The sequence below is a fragment of the Rhamphochromis sp. 'chilingali' genome (assembly GCF_963969265.1).
Source record: "Rhamphochromis sp. 'chilingali' genome assembly, chromosome: 7".
Taxonomy (NCBI): domain Eukaryota; kingdom Metazoa; phylum Chordata; class Actinopteri; order Cichliformes; family Cichlidae; genus Rhamphochromis; species Rhamphochromis sp. 'chilingali'.
In genome coordinates this window covers 15,476,705-15,499,811 of record NC_137934.1, presented here as the reverse complement: position 1 = coordinate 15,499,811, position 23,107 = coordinate 15,476,705, and the positions used below count along the sequence as shown (strand labels likewise).

General features: G+C 40.5%; 1 protein-coding gene across 4 annotated transcripts in view; it reads left to right on the top strand.

The window, feature by feature from the left end:
* The window catches only part of magi2a (membrane associated guanylate kinase, WW and PDZ domain containing 2a), a 263,339-nt gene that overhangs the window by 198,535 nt on the left and 41,697 nt on the right, over positions 1-23,107 (top strand). For all 4 annotated transcript variants that reach the window (XM_080887521.1, XM_080887520.1, XM_080887519.1 and 1 more), the window contains exons 7-9: positions 10,416-10,473; positions 11,604-11,722; positions 14,597-14,779. In XM_080887521.1, the coding sequence (XP_080743647.1) occupies positions 10,416-10,473; positions 11,604-11,722; positions 14,597-14,779 (360 nt within the window). The remainder of the gene's footprint in view (positions 1-10,415; positions 10,474-11,603; positions 11,723-14,596; positions 14,780-23,107) is intronic.

The window sequence follows — 23,107 nt, the reverse complement described above, 5'->3', positions numbered from 1 at the left end:
TTTGTTAAAGAAATAAAGTCCTGTAGAACGCACAGTTATTTTCTTTCCCTATAAAACATTTGCATGACAGTTTTTGCTAAAATCATTTAAACTTACATTGTTTAAATGCATTTTTAACTTATTGAACCTAGCATTAGCCCACAATTACAGTACATTGGGTTATAAAATCTGATCTCGACCGCATCATGGGATGACCCAGCTGATACCTTCCCGTACAGGCTGTGCCTCCGCAAGCCGCTTTGTAACCCACCTCCACCTTAGTCCTTTGCCCATGATTTTGTGTCCAAAGGAAAGTGTACCCCTCTGTTCAAGGACAGACAAAAAAAAGCCTTTTTATTACTTCACCTGAAGAAAGCGTGCTTCCACATAATAACTAGGATTTCGATTTTTCTGCTTCTGTGTGCCCCTCTGACAGACAGCACGTCCCTGTCTTTGTTAATATTTTTCATATCTACTATCATCGATGCTTGTTGTTTTCCGTACTGGAGGGTCTGGTTTCTTCCCTTCCAAACAGAAGGGGAGAGCATGTCACCAAATGTAGATTACTGCAGATGGAATAACAATTTTCGCCTTTTTCAGTTTACCACCATATTAACAGTTTTTATCTTCCCTCTCTTTGTCGACTCATTGTTATATTCCTTGATGTGATATTCCTACACTTCCTGATCAAGGAAGAATAAGTTAGCAACCCCCACTTTTCCAGCCTCCTTTTTTTAAAATGCCTTCTGTTCTTCTGCTCTAGTGTGACAGAAAATGGTAAACTGCGCTTGTCTTGCAGGTGAGGCTTTTTCTGCTACGTCTTGTTTGACCATCAACAAGCCCAGAAAGTCTCAGAAATCATCCGACGGGGCCGGTAAGCAGCTCTCAAAGCGCACAGGCCCCCTTTGATTGCGGTTTTGATTATGACAGACAGGATAGTCATTATCAGCACAAAACTGTAGAGTATTTTTTTAAGTGCTGATTGGAGAGGCAGCCGAGTTCATGAATTATAGGTTAGACTGACTGAGAAAATATTGAGACTGAGTTCATCATCACTTTCAGGTCTTCTGAAAATATTCAGTTTCAGTCACAACCAAGTAGGTTTAGCTCTTTGTTGTTTGGTGGTTCCTGAGAGAAATAATGATGGCGGCGTTATGAAGAAAAAGACTTGAAGAGAGCAGGAAGACCTTCGCTTAGATATATACATTTACATAGACACGGTTCATTACATACTAATGTTTGAGTGTTAAATGTTCCTGATTTTTCCATTCAGGCTTTTAGTACTGCAAATTTCTGCTGAGCTTCACAGTGGGCCGTGGATAATCTTAAAATAAATGGCTCCGTTTTTCTGCAAACACCACTATTTATCATTTTGAACAAAGTGGGTGTTGAATTCACAGGTAGTCTAGTATATTAATGTTCAACTGAGCAAGTGGGCAGCAAGTTCTGTCCCTGCGACAAAAACAAATAGTGCTAATACCTTATTTCATCTGCCGAGACATGCTGGCTTTAAATGTGTGCACAATGTGGTTCTTCTTTCTGCAGTAGCTGATGTCTACAGTGGGATTTTTACCAGACAGGCAGAGTTTTTGTTGCAAGCCAAGTCAAGTCAAGTTGCAGTAGACAGATGCCAGGTAAAGGCTTAAAAAGGTTCAATAAGTTATCATATTTTTCTTTTTTTACACTTCTTTATATGCTTTACAAGTTGCTTTTTGCTTTTATTGTGAAATAGTCACAGGAAATGCTTTTATCAACCAGGTTAGCCTCACTGTTAAAAATGCATTTAAAAAAAAACAAGATGCTGATTATTTATTGAGGTTTTAAATATTGGAAGAGAATAGCTGTGCAAACAGCTGGCTGATGAGTACTTTGCTTTTACTCTGTAGCTCGGCAACCAAATTTTCTGTGTCCTGCTAAGAGGCCAATTTATTGACTGACACCTTTATTAATGTGAGGTTGTTTGTTGAGCTCCACTGCAAACACAGTTGACAAAAAGCCTTGAGCGTTGGCTTTAGTATTGAATGAAAGATACAATAAAAAGTGTTGAAAAAAGAAAGTATTTTTTTTACAGCTACAGTTAGGATGTGAAAATGTACAAGGCCTCTTTATCTTTAAAAAAAAAGTTATTTTATCTTAAAATAAAGCAATATGCAGATAAGTCGTTTCTTTGTATCTATAAAATGCTTTAAGGAGAAAATTATTTCTATCCATCATCCCTCTACCGCTTATCCGGGGCCAGGTTGCGGGGAGGGCAGACCTCCCTCTCCCCGGCCACCTCCTGCAGCTTGTCCGGGCGGGGGACCAAGGCATTCCCAGGCCAGCCGAGAGATTTAATCTCTCCAGCGTGTCCTGGGTCTGCCCCAGGGCCTCCTCCAGGTGTGACATGCCTGGAACACCTCACCCAGGGGGCATCCTTGTAAGATGTCCGAACCACCTCAACTGGCTCCTTTCGATGTGGAGGAGCAGCGGCTCTACTCTGAGCCCCTCACGGATGGCTGAACTTCTCACCCTATCTCTAAGGGAGAGGCCAGCCACCCTTCGGAGGAAGCTCATTTCTGCCGCTTTCATCCGCGATCTCGTTCTTTCAGTCACTACTGTAGGCACGTAGATCGACCAGTAAATTGAGAGCTTCTGCGGCCACAGCACCGTCTGTCAGTCTCACGTTCCCTTCTCCCGTCACTTGTGAACAAACCCCAAGATACTTAAACTCCTCCACTTGGGGCAGGGACTCATCCCTGACCTCCCTGAGAAAATTATCTGATTGATTTAAATAAGTATTTTATGTGTGTCTGTCTTTAAAACAGCGTGTGATTGGCTTTTTAGATGTTTTCATTAAGCATTAAGCAGTTGAACCTCATACCTAATACAGTTACCTGTTTCTTTTTTAGCTGACAGTTGGTGATGGGTTTCAGGCTCAGTTGTGCAGTTAAACCTAATATTAGAAGTCACTTCAGTCACTGGACATAAAGTTAATTGTCTCTTCACACGTTTGCACATTTGTGACTTCTGCCTGTAATTTAAGGATCTATTACCACTTGTTTCAGACTTCTTCTTGGTCTGACTATATATATATATGGGTTCACTGTTATGTTTAAGAATAAACTTAGCCTTAATCAGATGCCTCCCTTATGTAAAAAGTGTCTTGGATGATCTAGTTGTCTTATTGTGATGGATAAAAATAAAAGTATTAAAAGCTTTCACAGAGCTGCAGGGAATGTGCCTCTGAATACAGACCAGGTGGCAATTCAAAAAGAAGCTGAAATAATTAAGCCGGTATTGTAGTATTGAAACAGCTTCTTTGTCGTCCGTGGCCTTTCATACACTTTTCAGCTTAAATTTGAAGTTTAGAGAATTGATGCTGGGCTGCTACTTACAAAGAATGCAATCTGCAGTAGGTAAGTCTAAGCTTTTGCGACAACAACGGTCCATTTATTTCTTGTTAGATCTTTATATATTGTGTATTTCATTGAATTATTGAGCTGATTTTGTGTTCTCAAATGTGTTTTTCATACCTTCTGTCAGTTAGTGGACTTTGTGCCAGTGTTGATCAGTAGAAACGTACATTAATCAGCTGAGAGAAGTTTCTCCCAGTAGGTTCAGTGATCGAGCCTGAGCCTGAGCCCTCGAGTGGGCTGCATTCAAAGGTGACATGATAGATGAAGCCCTGTGCAGTGCACTATCCGGTAAGACAGAACTTTAATTTTTGGTGACTACAAAAGGCTCAGGGCACTGAAAATGATTCAGTTCACCTTGTTTGCTTTTCAAAAGGTGGAAAAATGAAAGAATGGGGGGGGAGAATGGGGGGGGGGGGCAAGAAACAAGGTCCTGGTGAATCCCTGCGGTGTTTGAGGGCTGTGTGGTTCGCCACCTTCTTTGTAAGACCAAATTGGAAAAAGTAGAATAAAAAATACACTTGTGAGCGTGAAACCTGACTTCAAAAAGTTTTGGCGAGACTGCATGTGGTAAGGTAATGTAAGATAGAAGGATACTTTTGGAAGGACGAAAGCGAGAGAAAGAGAAAGAGAGATTATGGAGCATAATAGTGGCAGAAAATATGGGAAGATGCCAGGATACCTCCTGCTGGTAGTAAGAGGCGCTCCACCTGTGACTGCAGGATGAATGTGGTGGCATGACTAGCAGTCGTAAACATTTTTCCCCTCGCTTCAGGGCTTCATAATAAGAGCTCCTACCTGAAAATTCTACACTGGCTTGACATTTCCTTCCACTGATAAGAAGCATTGGTTTTATATTGCATACACACACACACACACACACACACACACACACACACACACACACACACACACACACACACACACATTCGCCCAACTTGTCCCTAGGAGTGAGTGCTTCATTGCAGGCTGCTGACAAAGAGGTTATAGACTACACTCAGTGGAGCCAGACAAAAGAAAGCGAGCAAAGAGACAATCCTCCTAAGTTCAGCATTTATCATCATGCTGCACAGTAACAAAAACAGCACTGCAGTGTGGGCGCATTTGTGTAAAGCATGTAAGGCACTGAGGCCATAATACCACATGAACACATTAAACAAAGACTATGTAAGTAATGCTGAATTATAGCCAGTAATCACAAGTAGCAGCTAGCAAAGACATTAAAACAGTAAAGAAAAGTGTTTAAGTCTGCAAACTGACTTCCCCTGTTTCATAAGGTTTATTCGCTAAGAGAGGAGGTAAATAACTATCATTGGAAACGCATGAATCCGTTCCCTTGAATTGATTTGGGAGTAAAATGATTTTGCTGCAAGGAAGTCTTATCAGCAAGAAACATGAGTAATCAGGGAATCAGAGAGATATAAACATTTGTTATCAACAGTTAGTTTAGACAATCTACAACCCCAATTCCAAAAAAAAGTCGGGAAGTTGTGCAAAATCTAAAATAAAAACTGAACACATTGATTTGCAACTCTCAATATTTTATTCACAATAAAACACAGAAAACATGTCACATTTTTAAACTGAGAAAATGTAGAAGTTTAATAATAAATTTGGTTATTTTGAATGCCTCACTAGTTGGTTACTTGGCACTAAAAAGAAAAAGCTAAAGAAATCTTTTGCAGCTGATTACAATAATTGGCAACATGACTGGGTACAAAAGGAGGATCTTAGAGGCAGAGGTTCACCGATCAGCAAAAAGCTGTATCTACAAATTCAGAAAAATGTTCCTCAAGAGAAAATTGTGAAGAGTTTGAATATCTCATAATATACAGTACATAATTTCATCAAAAGACTCGAGATTCAAGACTCTAGAGAAATCTGTGTCCAAGGGCAAGACAGAAAATCAATGTTGGATGCCTGTTTTCATCTGTCCCTCAGTGGCACTGCATTATTCTGCATGATTTTATTGCTACATGGGCTCAGGACTACTTCCAGAAATCACTGTCTGTGAAGACAGTTAACCATGCCATCCACAAATGCAGGTTAAATCTCTGCCATGCAAAGAAGAAGCCATATGAGAGCATGATCCAAAAACGTCACCATCTTCTCTGAGCCAAAGCTCATTTAGAGGGGATGGAGGCAAAGTGGAAAACTGCTCCATGGTCAGACAAATCAAAATTTAAAATTCTTTCTGGAAAACATGGACAGCAATAAAGAGGAAAAGGACCATTTAGCTCGTTATCTGCGCTCAGTTAAAAAGCCTCCGCCCCGACGTCTAGCAGCTTGCACATCTAGAAAGGCACCATCAGTGCTGAGTGATACACTATAGTGCCAAAAGTATTCACTCAGCCGTCCAAATCATTGAATTCAGGTGAATCACTTCCACAGGTGTATAAAATCAAGCAGCTAGTCATGCAGACTGCTTCTACAAACGTTTGTGAAAGAATGGGTCGCTCTCTGGAGGTCAGTGAATTCCAACAAGTCATGAAATTTGCTTTTAGTGGTTTTTCTCAACAGCAGTAAACATCGGCATCAGATTCAAATAGTGCTAATTTTTTCTTAACCCTTTATTGCTAAGTGTTTCTCATTTTTTTTATGTTATTGTGAGGTTTTTTGAGACCTTTACGTCATTACTGGGATTTTTCTTTCCTGAAAAAAATAATTCATGTAAATTAATAAATTAATGTAGCAAATGTAGCAAAAATATACAAATGTATGTAAAATAATATTTCTTTTTTTTTTTAAGTTTCTCAGAAGGTTCAATAAAAAAAATTGCATTTTCTGGCAATTATTTTGTAGTTCAGGCTTAAACTGTTTAAACATCTGATTTGTCACTTTCATAGTTTGGGTAAAATATTTCTTTAGGAGATATTTACTTTCTATTTATATTTTCTGTGCTTTGTAGCTATCTCGTTTCCAGTGACTCCATTATTTTACTACTTGTGTATTTTTACCCTCAGACTTTAGTGCTATGTTGCTGTGTTGCCAGATTTTAGTGTTTGAGAACTGTTGTCAGAAATGAGTCAAAAGAATAAAAATAAGAGCCAAGTTTTAATAAAATCAAACTATCCTTAACAGAGAATCAATTTGTCTTCTTCTCGTTATTGAAGCCAGGGACTGTTTTTGTTTCTGTAAATATTCTGTGGACGTTTTAATAGAAAAGCTTTTCATTAGAAGAGTGCTGGGATGCATGACTGAGTCCTTTGATCTCCTGTGTGTGTGTGTGTGTGTGTGTGTGTGTGTGTGTGTGTGTGTGTGTGTGTGTGTGTGTGTGTGTGTGTGTAAAATAACTAAAGGGGTTATACCTCTGAACATGAGTGTAAAGTAAGTAATATAATTTGTATGTACTTTGTATACAGGTGTGTAGAACTTAGCAAAGGTCTAGTTAAAAAAACAAAAACATTAACTCTATGAAATGTTGCTGTTCACAGAAGGAATTCCCATGGGCTGTCAACCTGCTCACAGCACTGCTGTATCACTCACAACCGTGTGCGCGTGCGCGTGCAGGAAAAAATAGTGCATCTTATGAAACTTTAATCATTTGTTTGGAGGAGATGGGGGCATGGGTACAGAGAGGCATATGGCACGTACACTCCTTAGCATTGGTGCAATAGGTGCTGTCTGCTACAGAGGAGCAGTATGCACTCAATCGAGTCTGCTAACTAGGTCAAGGGGTGATATTTAACACACTGAACAGAGTGACCATAGATTGTATCATATCTTTGGTGAATCCCTGTTTATGTGTCTTTGTCACAAGCTGCAGTCGGGCCTACAACAAGCTGCAAAGTCCAGGAGAGCCTGAGGTGCTTTAGTTCTCCCTCTGGTTGCCTCCCTTTCTGATTAGGAAGCATTTTCTCTGCTGTTATCTCTGCTCTCATCCTGATTAACTTTGCATTGTCACTAATCAAAGCTGGTCTGAATCTAAGCCGAGCAGGACCGGAACACACTGTCCCCGAGCTCCACGCTAGATTCAGCTTAGATTCTATTTCAGTACGAGCCTCTAACAGTGAGTACCCAAGCTGGTATTCAATGATTACAATATTATGCTAAAATTCTGCAGTCTACATGTGGGAATATGTTTTAAATGCTAATTGCTCATATCCTGGAAAGCAAAGGGGGGAACTCCTTCTAGGCATTTTTTTAAGAGATGTGTTCTGCCAGTGAGCTGTTGGTATAGAAAAGAGGAGATGGGGCAAAACTTTCAAAGTCCTGTCCGGTATGACCGATAACTGTCAGAGCTGGAAGGAAGATCTCCTTTGATCACTGCAGCGTGTTCTGCAGCACATCTCACATATAGAAAGAGGCCAAGGTGCACTCACTCTGTTCAAAAGTTATACACCACTTTGTGTAAAAAAGTAAAGCTCTCAGTCTGACCAGGTAGTCAATGCCAGCTGTTACAACTGCTTTTTTAGGCATTGCCAAAATCTTGTTTTGACATTTATGGATCATTTATCAATTCTAGAAGATTAATCACAAAGGGGATTTTCAGATTGTTCTTTCCTGCGAGGTTACATTTGTTGCTTTGAGTGATATTCCCAAACATGTATTGCATGGATTTCCTCTCGTTATAAAAAGTTATACACATTATACTTTTCATTTAGAAGTGTTAGATGAAGGTTTTCGTTTGTCAGCGCAACGAGGTCCTCCAAATCGTAGCGTTTCAATTTAATTTTGCTCGTTAACTCATAATGTTCTCATTTAATTAGGTTTTTCTGTGGTAAATCCATCCAATGTTGTTCTGTGGAGGGTTTGGTGGGCATGACTCACATCTGTTGTTTTGGCCTCTGTGGCAGTTTGAGAGTTCAGGTGATTTGGGTTTTGTTTTTTTTAGAAATGGAGATACATTTTAGGTTCAGTTGAAATTAGCTTCCTGCAAATATCATCCCAGAATACATATCATTAAATATATTTGCATATATTTTATGTGCTGTTAACTCATAGTCTGTGTTTTATGTATAGACTGTATATAAAATATGAACAACGCTACAGTGACTTACGCCACCTGGTTTGTGAACTTACATTTTGATGCTTTGACTTTATCTTAATGGTCTTGATGGAGCCATTTGCCACCCTGAGATGATGGAGTTCTTAATTATCAAGCAAGCTTGGCTATCCAGGTTCATCTGTAGACTGCGAAGTTTCATCACACAGACATACATATCTGCTAATTAGATTAAGTAACGGACTAATAAAATGCTGGAATCTCCTTCACTTAAACTGGGCTGTAAATTAACACATATTACCACAAAGCTCCAGTACACCATAATAATAACAGGAAGGGAAATACAGGAATATTATCTATGGAGACCAAAGGTATTTCATTATACCTGACTTAAACACGTTTCTGTCTTTTACACAGGCATACAGGCTCTGTTATAGGCACTGAGGCAGGTATTTCTTGGGCCCTTGCCTGCTTTCATACTGGACGGGCCACAGGCTAACACATAGGAAAAAAGCAACCATTCACACTCAAATTCACACCTACGGGCGGTTTAAAATCGTCCATTAGCTTAACCCCATGCATATCTTTGGACTCTGAGGGGAAGCGGAAGTACCACCAGAGTAGTAGAGCAAAGTCCTGCTGACCTGGGGGGAACATGCAAACTCCATACAGAGAGACTGCTGCGAGGCAACAGTGCTAACCACCGCACCACTGTGCTGCCCTATCATACAGCAGCAATCAATAATATCAATAGCATCATCCCCACGTTTGATTAGCACCATGGACAGCAACTGCAGTTAGAGGTTGGGGAATGGACACATTTAGTCAAGCTTACCAGGCTACATTAACAGAAAGACAACTGTAATGTCTGCAAGCATGGAAGAAAACAGAGAAGCCCATTAACAACAGGTCCTCAGACTGACGAGCTAATCTGTTTATAGAATTCATGATTCAACAATCATTTCTAATGGAGCAGCTTCTACATATATCACACATATATATTACAGTATGAACGCAGCAAGTATGCCTGCCATGTAATCCAGAGATGCTCGTTGGATATTTATGTCAACCGGGCCTCCCCTACCTTCTGAGCCCTTGGGAAAGTTACACCTTTATGGCACATTTATCCTCCCTGCATTGGTCGCTTCGCACGCTGATGATGACATCGTCAAGCAGCCACAATCATTTAAGCTCGCCGTTATGGCGCTTTTGTCCATTTGTAATCTTCTCCAGACTGCTGCAGAAATCTTCCTCCATGAGTTCCGTCTCATCTGGGAATACTTGTGCTTCCATATGCACGTGTCATATAAATGTCAGTCACAGGGTTTGAATCAATTGTTGTGCCAGCCTCAAGTGGCCACTCATGGAACTGCAGTTTTTTATTAGTTCTGTGCTGGCTGCATTGCTTACACCAAGAGTTTGCTCTTTAATTAATATGTCATTTAGATGCTTATCACAAGTGTTGTATTGTTTGATATGACATTTACAATATCTGTGATGTACTGTTTATTATTGGGAACTTAAGCCAGTCCCTAACTCGTGACATTTGGAGGTGAAATGAGAGTAAAACTTCACTAAAATGTTGAGATATAATAGCCTGACAGTTTGTGCTCATTCTAGTTTTATTCTGTTAATTTATGGAAAATGTTCCCATATTTTTAAAGTATATTTACAGCCTGGTGAAGATGCAGGACATAAATATTTTACCGATTTAAATTCAGCCACTAGATCTAACAGCGTTTGGTGCAGTTTTACAACTTTTTTCTGAAAGAAGTTTGCATTTGATGCACGTCAATGTGACAAGTTGCAAAGGAAACATAGCTAGATTTTAATCTTGTGTCTTATTGCCATAAGTTATTTTTTTTTTATAAAAGATGAAATTTCCAAAATATAGATGAGAAATAATCCTTCCAGTTATCATGCTAATGTACCATCAAATCACTGACGATTACCAAACAGTAAAATGGCACTGTAAACTTAATCTGCCACGGACATTTTTTCATGCAACATCAACATGCTGATGCAAGTTCACTGAATAAACAAGTCCTTCATTATCGCTTCTGTTCTTTTTGTTGTTGTTGTTGTTGTTTTTTTAACAGAGCTTCCGTACGGCTGGGAGAAAATCGATGACCCCATTTACGGCAGCTACTATGTCGAGTAAGTTCAGTACATCTTTAATACATAATGACTTGCTTTTGATTTTCAGCATCACCCGCTGGTGTCGCATTAATCATATTTATTAGGAGCAAACTGGCGATGTAGCCAGAAAAGAGTTACTCTTAATGTCTGCTTGCTGACGGCTCACTGTTTGTTTGCAAGTTTATGTGCTTATCTGTAGCCCTGATCGTGCATCTGAATGCTACAGAGGAACTGCTGCAGTGGCCTGTCCTCTGTATTGAACTGCACGTCCCCTCTCTGTTTCAGGGGTGCCTTTTTTTTCTTATTTTTTGTGGCTGGATGCTTTCCACTCTGGGGCACTGTGATGCTGCTCTATTTTTAGACTGGCAGGGGGAATTCATTTGGCTTGAGTTTGCTTTAAAAAACCTGCAGAGTGACACTTGAATACACTCTGCCTTATATACTGCGCATCCCTCTCGAGATGCTCTTTGTGTCTCCCTTTGTCATCATGTAAATATCATTAAAGAAGCTGCAAGACCTTGAAATTATATAACTATATAGAAATAAAGTTAAGCTGTTTTGTAATTAGGACTGTGATACTGGGGTGTTCATTAAAAGATAAGGAGAGGAGAGAACGTTGGTGTGTGTGTGTGTGTGTGTGTGTGTGTGTGTGTGTGTGTGTGTGTGTGTGTGTGTGTGTGTGTGTGTGTGTGTGTGTGTGTGTGTGTGTGTGTGTGTGTGTGTGGTCTTAAATATGGAGAGAAGTATCTAATGATGACTAATTATTTCACACTGGCAAATTACAGCATTTGTAGTCAGTGACTATCTCCCCCCTGTACATACTAAATTAAGATCAACGTAGGACATTAAAGGAAATCGCTGTTCCATGTGCAGGGTTACTCCCAGTCACTGATTCACATAATTCTGGTTACAAGACGAGTTGAATTACGGAAGAAATCAATCGTTTGTTCTTTTTTACTCAGCAGAACTGTTCTGCGGCTGTTACATAATCTGGGAACTGGCCATTCAATTAATCATCATAGTTATGGCTGCTGTAGTGCTACGTTTGTTAGATCTGATCTTTTCCAAGAAGGGGCTGAGATAGGTGTGCTGGTGTAGTGTGAGATCTAAAATCTCCTCTCTTTTTTTTTCTGGTGTTATCATCTCAGTCATATAAATAGAAGGACCCAGTTTGAGAACCCAGTCCTGGAAGCTAAAAGGAGACTCCAGCAGCAGCAGATGCAAAGCCAGGGCCTGTCCTCGCTGCCCCTTCCCACCATCTACAGAGGTAAGAACGGCCTTTGGCTTTATGGGAAATTATTAGTAGGGTATATATATCCATTTATTAATTACTTGTGTATTAAGAGATTAATATTGCACTATAATTAAGGAACATTTATAAAGATATCTGTTAAAAAAAACTCCATTCTGTGTTTATTATTGTGCTTCAGAAAGCCTCTCAAGAGCTTTAATGATAAAAGCAGATGCAGGAAAATTCTCTTAATACCTTCAATTACACATGCAAATGCTGGGAAGGTGCTTTAATGAATGTGATTCATTCTAATTGTCAAACTAATGATAAACAACATGAAATAAAATAAATTCAGTATTTGAGCCCTAATTCTTCTAGGTCCACTTGCGTGTTAATTTTTGGAGTCCTTTGCAGGTGTTGTTCAAAGCATCTTTAACAACAAAGTTTTGGGGTTGAGTTTTTAAGTTGATTCTGTTAATGCAATCCCAGACTAAGTCCACCATGTTCAGATCAGAGCTCTGTGAAAGCCAGATCCCCTCTTAGAGCACCCCTTGGAGACTGGAGCAGACTTTTCAGGCAATATATAAAGCTAATATATAAACAGTAATTTATCTAATCAGAACAATCTTTGTGTAAATGTAAATATAACTGACAATGACAGGCTTAAAACACCTGTCAGTAAGTGAAAATTCATGTGTGCTGGACACAAAATACATAAAACCCAGGATCTGAAAAGGGGCGACTCCTTCTGGTTGCATAACCAGTCTAATTTTAAAAAGTCTATAAGGAATTGACCATACTTTTAATTTAATTTATGAACTCGGTAAAGAATTTTTTTGATGAGTTTATAGTCTCGATGGATATATTTAAGTCTTGTTAAAAACAATGTGGAGTTTAATTTGTGAATTATCCTCCCAAATAGATAAATACAGATAATAATAAAGCAGATTATGTTTTAGTATACACTGACCTTAAGACTGATCTTATGTATCACATCCTGTATCAGAAAACAAAGATGTTAATTTCCTAGATATGAATTTCTAGGCTTGAAAATGAAGCAGGGTGGCAACGTAACAAGGTGTTAAGCCCCTCATCCTTGAATATTATGTCCAACAGTGCTGCAATCACTAACACTTTCAAACAACATAAAATTATTTGAATAGATGTAGCAAACTATTTACGCACTGATGCAATTTTATATAGCCATGGCCTTAGAGATACACACAAGGTCATATAATCAGGAAAGCTGCATGTACGAGTAAAAAGCTGTTTGAAAGAAAAAGTAAGAAAAAACATGCATGTTACCAAAAAATAATGTTAATTTTTTTCCCCAAAGGCTTTACTCATAAAGATTATTTTTATAGTGATTGACGGTAGGATATATCAGTCAGTTCACACCTATGCCTCATTAAAACAGTGGGTGGAATGCATTTTGGTCAGACTAATAATACTTATTGCCATATAAACAGACGTCTTCCAAAGAGAACATGTGGGTTTCAGGGTGATTCACTGTTTTGTTTAATGACTGGTTACCTGATTCTGCTCTCTATCAGTTTGTTACAGTAGGATGTGTACTGCTAGAAAAAACTGTCTGGATCCGAGAAGTGGAGGTTTGTTTCTGTAGTGATGTTGTTAGTCGCGACTCTGAGTGAAGAGCCTGTTTCTTTTGTTCAGTCCAGTGAGGCTCTTTTTCCTCCTCTCTACCCACTTCTGCCTCCTCCTTCCTTCTACTCCTTCTTTTCCCTTCAAACTTTGACACCAGTGGAGGATGCCAGCCCCTGTGCCACCCTCCCCAGATCCCCCCACGTCCAGGTCGGCCCGGTGCCCGAGCGCTGCCATAGCCTCAGCGACCTCTCCCGCTCGCCAGCTCTGGGCTGCAGGACTGCTTCGTATACCAAATCCTCCTCTGCCGATGTCTCCCCGCTCCGGCGTGTTCTGACTCGGCGGATGAATATGTGCCCCAATCACAGGCAGAAACAGCGGCCTCTTCACACATCCGCCTGCGCTGTAGTGCTAGAGCAGCCAGTCTGTAGCCCCTACTCCCTGTGGCACTTTGTCAGTAAGTAGGCCAAGAAAGATGCACAGGAGGCTGACTCTTCGCTTGTTTGACGCACTGTAAGCATGGTAACTGGCAGGCAAGCTTGTTCCCTTGAGGTAGTTTTTGTGCAGTGACCATGCCCTGTCACCTGCCCTATCACCTGGGAAGAGCAGGTACAGAGGGGCATCGCTTAGTCTGGACCAGTGACTGCTTACAAAGGATGCAAAGTTGCACGCTAGCCATGTCTCTTTTCCGAGTCAAAAAGATGAGGGACTTGGTTAAGTGTGACTAAGCTTGTTGGCAGAGATCCTCTCATTCCGACTCCAGGCGCTCCTCCATCAGAAAATTTCCCAGCTCTTCCTCCTTCAGAAATCTCCCAGTTCTTCCCTAACCTCCCTGAGCATCTTCTCCTGGAACTGATCCCTGATTGGCAGCATGGCATTTGCTGAATTTTGTTGCTTTCTTTGCAAATTTGGGATGGAACTGAAGAAACTGCACCACTGTGGCTGTCTGCACCTCTTCTGCCCACTGTGTCCCAGCATGGGAGGCGAGGACAGAGTGTCAGTTTAGTGTATTTTAGGTGTGCCAAGAGGGACTTGGATTGCATTGGTGCCCTGCACGGGAGGCAAAACGTTTGACCCACACCTGCATCTTTCAATACCGCCTTTGTCCGAGTGTGCTGTTTTGCTACTGTGGTCATACCCTTCCAGTTTTCCTGTGGCTACACCCGTATCTTATTGAATAAGCTTTGCCCTTGCCCCCCACCCTGTGAGCGCAGCCCCTGCACCAGCTTTTAGGGCCTTTTAGTGATTGCAATAAAACTTATAGGGAAAGACATTTTATTTAATTTTCTTGTTTTTATCCTTTTGTAGAGAAGCCGCTGTTCACGCGGGACCCCACCCAGCTGAAAGGCAGTTTCTTGTCCACATCACTCCAAAAGAGCAACATGGGTTTTGGCTTCACTATCATTGGAGGGGATGAGCCCGATGAATTCCTCCAGGTCAAAAGCGTTATCCCCGATGGGCCCGCCGCAGCAGATGCAAAGATGGCTACAGGTAAGCTTCAGGCGTGACTGACACACAAACTGAGAGAGAGGCTATTTTCACTGAATCACTTTTCTTTACCTGTAGCTAACCAGGAGCTCTCTTGAGGCAGTGTTAAGTACGTAATCTATAGCCGTATTCACACACAGACACCAAACAATGATCTCTGCTCAATAAACTAGAAGCTGAAGGTCACGTAGATAAGTTATCCTTGCAAATTTAAAATAATGGCATTTCTCATGGCTGGCATGCATTTGCACACGATCGCACTCACAGATTGTTGCAGAGAAGAGCAATTATATGTGGCCTTTCTGCTTGCAGTATCTATTCTATATATCAGCATGCAGTGAAAGAAATGAGGTCAGCCTTTCTTTCAGAGTGCAGCCTAAACAAAGTCAAATAAAAGCTCATTAAAGCAGCACACAGTATAGTATCTATTTCACAGCAGTACTTACCTGAGCTCCCCTTGAGTTTTTTTGTTGTATAGAACTTTGTGCTTGTAATGATATTTCAAAGGGAACGCAGCTAATTGCATGCCAGCTTCAAAAACCTGACATTATGAATGATACAGAATTATACTGCCAGTAAAAGGAGCTCTACCCCAGTCGGCTGCAGTTTTTGCTTCTTGCATGTCAGTGCCGTCCTTTCATATTCTTCCACTTATTTGATTCAGGGTCACAAGACACGCTGAAGCCCATCCCAGCTGTCACAGGGCGAGAGGCAGGGTATGCCACAGATAGGTCACCAGGCTAATGCAGGGCTAGCAGAGAGGGACATACAACCATTCAAACTCACATTCACACCTGATGCTTTATATCCATTTACACTGTTTTGGTTTGAGTTTTATAGATAGAGATATGTACAGTGGGGCAAAAAAGTATTTAGTCAACCACCGATTGTGCAAGTTCCCCCACCTAAAATGATGACAGAGGTCAGTAATTTGCACCAGAGGTACACTTCAACTGTGAGAGACAGAATGTGAAAAAAAAATCCATGAATCCACATGGTAGGATTTGTAAAGAATTTATTCGTAAATCAGGGTGGAAAATAAGTATTTGGTCAATAACAAAAATACAACTCAATACTTTGTAACATAACCTTTGTTGGCAATAACAGAGGTCAAACGTTTACTATAGGTCTTTACCAGGTTTGCACACACAGTAGCTGGTATTTTGGCCCATTCCTCCATGCAGATCTTCTCGAGAGCAGTGATGTTTTGGGGCTGTCGCCGAGCAACACGGACTTTCAACTCCCGCCACAGATTTTCTATGGGGTTGAGGTCTGGAGACTGGCTAGGCCACTCCAGGACTTTCAAATGCTTCTTACGGAGCCACTCCTTTGTTGCCCGGGCGGTGTGTTTTGGATCATTGTCATGTTGGAAGACCCAGCCTCGTTTCATCTTCAAAATTCTCACTGATGGAAGGAGGTTTTGGCTCAAAATCTCACGATACATGGCCCCATTCATTCTGTCCTTAACACGGATCAGTCGCCCTGTCCCCTTGGCAGAAAAACAGCCCCATAGCATGATGTTTCCACCCCCATGCTTCACAGTAGGTATGGTGTTCTTGGGATGCAACTCAGTATTCTTCTTCCTCCAAACACGACGAGTTGAGTTTATACCAAAAAGTTCTACTTTGGTTTCATCTGACCACATGACATTCTCCCAATCCTCTGCTGTATCATCCATGTGCTCTCTGGCAAACTTCAGACGGGCCTGGACATGCACTGGCTTCAGCAGCGGAACACGTCTGGCACTGCGGGATTTGATTCCCTGCCGTTGTAGTGTGTTACTGATGGTGACCTTTGTTACTTTGGTCCCAGCTCTCTGCAGGTCATTCACCAGGTCCCCCCGTGTGGTTCTGGGATCTTTGCTCACCGTTCTCATGATCATTTTGACCCCACGGGATGAGATCTTGCGTGGAGCCCCAGATCGAGGGAGATTATCAGTGGTCTTGTATGTCTTCCATTTTCTGATGATTGCTCCCACAGTTGATTTTTTCACACCAAGCTGCTTGCCTATTGTAGATTCACTCTTCCCAGTCTGGTGCAGGTCTACAATACTTTTCCTGGTGTCCTTCGAAAGCTCTTTGGTCTTGGCCATGGCGGAGTTTGGAGTCTGACTGTTTGAGGCTGTGGACAGGTGTCTTTTATACAGATGATGAGTTCAAACAGGTGCCATTCATACAGGTAACGAGTGGGGGACAGAAAAGCTTCTTACAGAAGACGTTACAGGTCTGTGAGAGCCAGAGATTTTCCTTGTTTGAGGTGACCAAATACTTATTTTCCACCCTGATTTACGAATAAATTCTTTACAAATCCTACCATGTGAATTCATGGATTTTTTTTTTCACATTCTGTCTCTCACAGTTGAAGTGTACCTCTGGTGCAAATTACTGACCTCTGTCATCATTTTAAGTGGGGGAACTTGCACAATCGGTGGCTGACTAAATACTTTTTTGCCCCACTGTATGCATGTCATTAAATATAATATTATGACCCGGTTACTCGGGCAGCGCAGTGGTTAGCATTGCTCCCCCTGAGTTAGACTTCACCATCTGGCCGAGGCTTTCTGTGTGGAGTTTGCATGTTCTGCCCATGTTTGCGTGAGTTCTCTCCAGGTACTCTGGCTTCCTCCCAAAGAGATGCAGTTAGTGGGGTTTGGCTAATTTGTGATTATAAATTTCCCTTAGCTGTGAATGTGAGTGCAAATGGTTACTGTCTGGTGGACACCACTACTTGCCCTGTGGTAGCTGGGATAGGCTAGAGCCCCACTCACAAGGACCCTGATAAGGACAAGTGGAAGAGAAGGGATGGACCCAGTTACTCAACAAAAAAAACAAAAAAAAAAACACAAACGTGCGTACCTTTTAAGAAAGGGCAGTTTTACTTCTAGAACTAATCAAATGCAAAAATAAAACAACCTGCTGCTCCCGTTCAGCACATGAAAATCCACATCCTCAAAAAAGTGTTCACCTGAAGACAGAGGACAAGTGGAGCAATGGCAGTGTTCAAGTTCACACAAGCCCTCTCCTTTAAGTTACAAAATAAATAAATAGAAAACTGCATGGTTCACAACAAACCACTAATCCAGTTGACTTTCCATTAGATCCACATCCCCTACAGACTTCCAAATAGGGTCCCCAAATCTTTTCAGACATCCTTTGTTTGTCCTTCAGTGTTTATGTTATTCATTCAAGTCTAAAGCTATTGTATTTTAAAAAGAAACTGAGGTTTAATAATTGTGTTGTAATTCTGTTTTCTGGATCCAAGCCAAGTGTTTGGGGGGGGGGGGGGGTTTGTTGTATTTTGTATTATTTACTTTTTTCCAGAATAACTTGGGTACTTTTACTCGAAACCATCCAAGTACGTCTTCCTCCACTTCTTCACGCAGAAATATGTGGAGCTTCCTCTTCAAGAGTAAATGGCACTGGGTCCACACTCAAACACACTTAAAAGTATTATCCATTTGCATATATTCTTGGCTGGTGCAGCTTGCCAGGCTTGCATTGTCTTAGCTCTCTGTGTGGACATATGCACATGCCCGTGCACCAACTGCAGTTTTGTTCTTTCATTAATCATGAAAGGGACTTTATAAGCCCCACAACGTTGGGCTGTGGCCACAGGGGGGGTCGCACTGCAGCACACACACACACAGGCAAACCATCTGTACTGAAAGGTCAAGGGACTAGAAGTAGCCAGCTTGTCATGCTCTCAGTATGCAGTGATGTGTCTGTCTCTATACTCTGCAGCAAATGCAGAGCTTATAGTGGTGATTTATCACACATAAAGCAAGCTGGTCAAGGTGTTTCCTCTGTAGTAATGCTCCTCTCCAAAACACCAATGTTTTAACAGATTTCTGCAGAACACTAGCTCATAATTGTTCTGTTTTCTTTCTTTCTTTCTTTCTTTCTTTCTTTCTTTCTTTCTTTCTTTCTTTCTTTCTTTCTTTCTTTCTTTCTTTCTTTCTTTCTTTCTTTCTTTCTTTCTTTCTTTCTTTCTTTCTTTCTTTCTTTCTTTCTTTCTTTTTTTTACAAATGTGTTGGTGCAGCAGCCCAGAATAGATCCCTTGGTGACTAATAAAGCTTGTCCTGATAGTTCTACATATAAAGCATTTGGGTTTTGTGTCTTCTCGTCCAATCCTCCTGCTTTGTTTTACAATTCCCATTTCTTTTTTATGTATTCTTTCCCCCAAAATAACTAAAATATCCTTCCCACTTCTCTACTACTGTATCACACATCTTTTCTTCACCACTTCCTCTCGTCAGCTCATATCCTTCTGTACTCCCCCACCCGTTCCTCCAACTTTGCCTCCACAGACTTTGTGTCCTACTTCAGGAACAGTGCTAGCTTGCTAACTCAGAGCTTACACGGAGGAAGCCCAGGCCGGCAGAGGTGTGAAATTCCCAATTTCAGATAACTGATTCCTGCCGGTTTTTCCCTATGACACCTCCTGGCTATCTCTATCTACTGTGTGATTGTGCAGCTACAAAAACATATGTATGATAGTTACATATATTATATTTATATATCTATATATATTACCTATAAGACCAAATGTACTCTAGATCATTTTTTCCATTAAATTGCTTGATGTGTAGAGAAAATAATTCTTTTTAGCAATAATTGTTTTTTAATGTAAAAAAAAAAAGCTAAGAGGCTTGGTTTGAATGTAGGAGGCAGAAAGTGTTTAACGTGAAATGAAATGGGTCTGTAGGTGGAGGACAGTCAACCCTTGTTTTACAGTGTGTGGCCTATTTGGATAAGGCTGCCATATTTGCTTAGATGTTTTTTATTTAAGAAAAAAAAGGTTTATGAAAAACACGAGTCAAAGACGGCAATGAAAAAAAAATCTTAACTACTAAAGCAAGTTTCAAAAGGTTTAGCAACCTGTTGGCCAAAATCCTGCCCATACAGTGATAGATCATTAGATACACCTTGCTAGTACCAGGTTGGACCACCCTTTTTGCCTTCAGAGCTGCATTAGTTCTTTGTGGCATTCATCAAGAGATTTTGGATCGTGTTGACAGGATAGTGTCATACAATTGCTGCAGATTTTTCAGCTGCACATCGAGATGAGAATATCCTGTTCCACCACTTCCCAAAGGTGCTCTATTGGATTGAGACTGTGGAGGAAATTGGGAAATTGGGCTCATCAACCTGAAACCTTTTTGTTCATTTGTATAATTTTGGTGAGTCCTTAGGAATAATAGCCTCGCTTCCCTGTTTTCAGCTGATAGGAGAGGCACCTGATGTGGTCTTCTGCTGATGTATCCCATCTGCCTGTTTATGACCTGTTATATGTTCAGGGATGCTCTTTTGCTTACCTTGGTTGTAACAAGTGGATCCCAGCTGATCAGCAATTTCTAAGCTTGTTTGAATTTCAGTGGGTCATCTTGACCATGTTTGCATGACTAAATGCCCTGTTCTTGAGTTGTTGCATTGTGATTGGTTGATTAGATATGTGAATTAATGAGCAGTTAACCATTTGTACCTTTATTATCATTAAAGGCATTCAGTCAAAATGGCCATAGTGCGCTTAGAATCACGTGTCACCTTACACAGTACAAAAATTATAACTTTAAGCTTACAGTTAGGCTTTTCTCATGTCAAGAAATAATATTTCTCTCTTGCAGTTTCATCCTGATTTTGTGTTATATCTGTTTACAATTAATTTCAATGCATTCTTGCACGAAAAGTAAGAAAAAAGGGAAAGTACACTACCTCCATAAGATGTTTGATTTCTTTTTATTTGTTTCATCTTTTTTTTGTTTGTTTTTAACATTTAGCCTGACGCACACAGACACTCAGACGACCACAGTCGGTACCACGGCCCACCCTGCTGAGAGTCTTAACTGCTCTGTTATCGTGGCCTCATCTTCTCAGCAGGGCCACAGAGAACTCTCGTTATATTGACAGACTCTTGAGCACACCATTAGATGGAGATGAATATGTCATAACGAATGTGCAAGGATGGGACAATGAAGATGAAGCAGGTGGGAGCGTGGGCCTTGGTCCCACTGAGCGTGGTGTGTACAGATAAGGTCAATGTGATGTGGACTGTTTAAGGGACCTGCAGGAGCTTTTGTAATGGACCGAGAGAACGAGGGCAGTTTTAATTAGTGTGGGCTGCTGTCTGAGCTCTCATTCTTGATGATTCAATTTTTTCCACTCTCGTGCTCGTGGCCATGTTTGTTTATTTGTCCTTGTTTCACCGAAATGGCAAAAATACATCATTTTCTTTGGATCCCCGTGAATAATTTGTTTTATCTGCTGATATTTTGACACTTTTCCCATGGATTTAATTTGTTCTGCTCATGGTGATGGAAAATTGCTCTTTTAGTAAAATGACAGTAGGCTCTTGATGTGTTTAATTAAATAGCAAAAAAGAACAAAAATGAGTTTTGCTCCCTAAAAATGTTAAGTAAATAAATGTTCTTGTCTTTCATTTTTACTGAATGGACATTCCTCTTCTGGGATATAGCTATTCAGTAATAACATTTACCGAATAATAATTCAAATTAAATATACGGAGGTTAAGTTGTGACAGAATATTTGGTTTCAAAGGTTCATTGGTTTCAGACGGATTTACACAGTGCAACTGCTTCTCATTTCACATTTCCTTTTGCAAAGTTGTACTTATTTCAATACAGTAGCTAGCTGTTTTTGTTTTTGTTAGCTTATTTTAAAACTGAAGCTTTGCATCTTGGCTTTTTTTGTCTCATAAACAGTACATAAACATAATTTATATCTTTATACCAACAATATACCAGTTTTCTGTTTGTCTGTGTGTGTGCAAAACATGGCACATATCTTAAGCCGCTAAAGGCTCTTATCTATATCAGATATTATAATGTAATCATGTTACCTGGCAACCACCAAGCAATGAGCTAAAATGACAATTTTTTAAAAATTATTCATTTATGTACCGACAACACCTTATGGATGCAAACTGAGGTTTTAATTTCTCAACAGTAACATTTGATTTATATTCACAAAAGCTTATTTGTACAGAATGTATGGTAACATTATCATGTTGCCTAGCAACCACCTAGCTATGAGCTAAAATGACCTTTTTTTTTCTTTTTTTTCCTTCTTTTTTTACTTATGCACGTGCAACACTTTATCACCTTATAAAAACACAAACAGGCCAATCAAGGTGTAGCATGGGCTTTTGCTTCAGTAGTAGAAAAAATACATGCGGTACTTTTGGTTTTTCCGTTATTTCCCAAGGGGTCACCACAGTGGGTGGATATACATATTTGATTTGGCATAGATTTTACCCCACATGCCCTTCTGATACATCCCTCCTAATTATCCGGGCCTGGGATGGGCAGTAGGAGTACACAGGCTGTGTCTGTTTCCCCACTCAGTGTCAAACTATGCTAACCGCTACTCCGTGAAGCCACAAGTAGTTGATGAGTAGATCAAATAAAGCAAGTAAAAATTATTTGTAGAGCTATTTTTGCTTTGTTATCATGCCAGCCGTATCGACCTATGATTAGTGCTCACCTGTGCTTTGCGTAACTGTTTTTCTGAGTATATGAGAGTGTGCACTCTCCGTTTTTGAGAATCATTGAGTGTTTTTCATCATTTTAAAGTATAATGAGCCAAAAAGGTTTGGGGACACAGATTCAGAGTAACAGGGGAACTATTGGAGGAGTTGATGAGTCGCTCTTATGCAATTTGTAATAAACAAAATTAATGTCACTTCTATATGGAGATAGGGAAGGCGGTAGAATTTGGCACACATGTGTGAAGTTGAAATCCATCTTTTAGGAATAAAGATTCCTGGTAAAACATGTGATTATATCACAGTTCCTACCCGCCTGTGTCTGTTGATGGTTTATCTGCGTTTCATCTCTGGTTATAAAGAATGAGATACATGTGCGGTTTGAGGGCGCCATGAGGTCACAGCACCATCATTTGTTTTCTGCCAGTGTGCTCAACTATTGATTCTGACACTGATGCTCAAGGCAAATGTTGGCTACGTTTACCCAGATTAATTAAAAAGTCCCTCACGTCACATTGCCCAGAGGTGTGAGCTGGCTCTGTCAATACCAGCAGAGCGTTTAAACTCGAAAAGCTTTTGAGACACCGTTTACAAAGATAGACAGCGTTTCGGTGATATTTTAACTTCCACGTGTGCTGTCACTCAGAGGGGTTAGCTGCTCGGTTGCAGTTCCACAGCCAATCCAGAAAATCAATAAAAAAATTGCCTTGTTTTTGTATAAATAAATAAATAAAAGTGTAATTGAACCATCTATTAGTGCTGTTCACGTTTTATGAGAATTGGGCAGGGTGGTTAGCAAGGTGAGAGCCAATCACTAAAGCACATGCTTT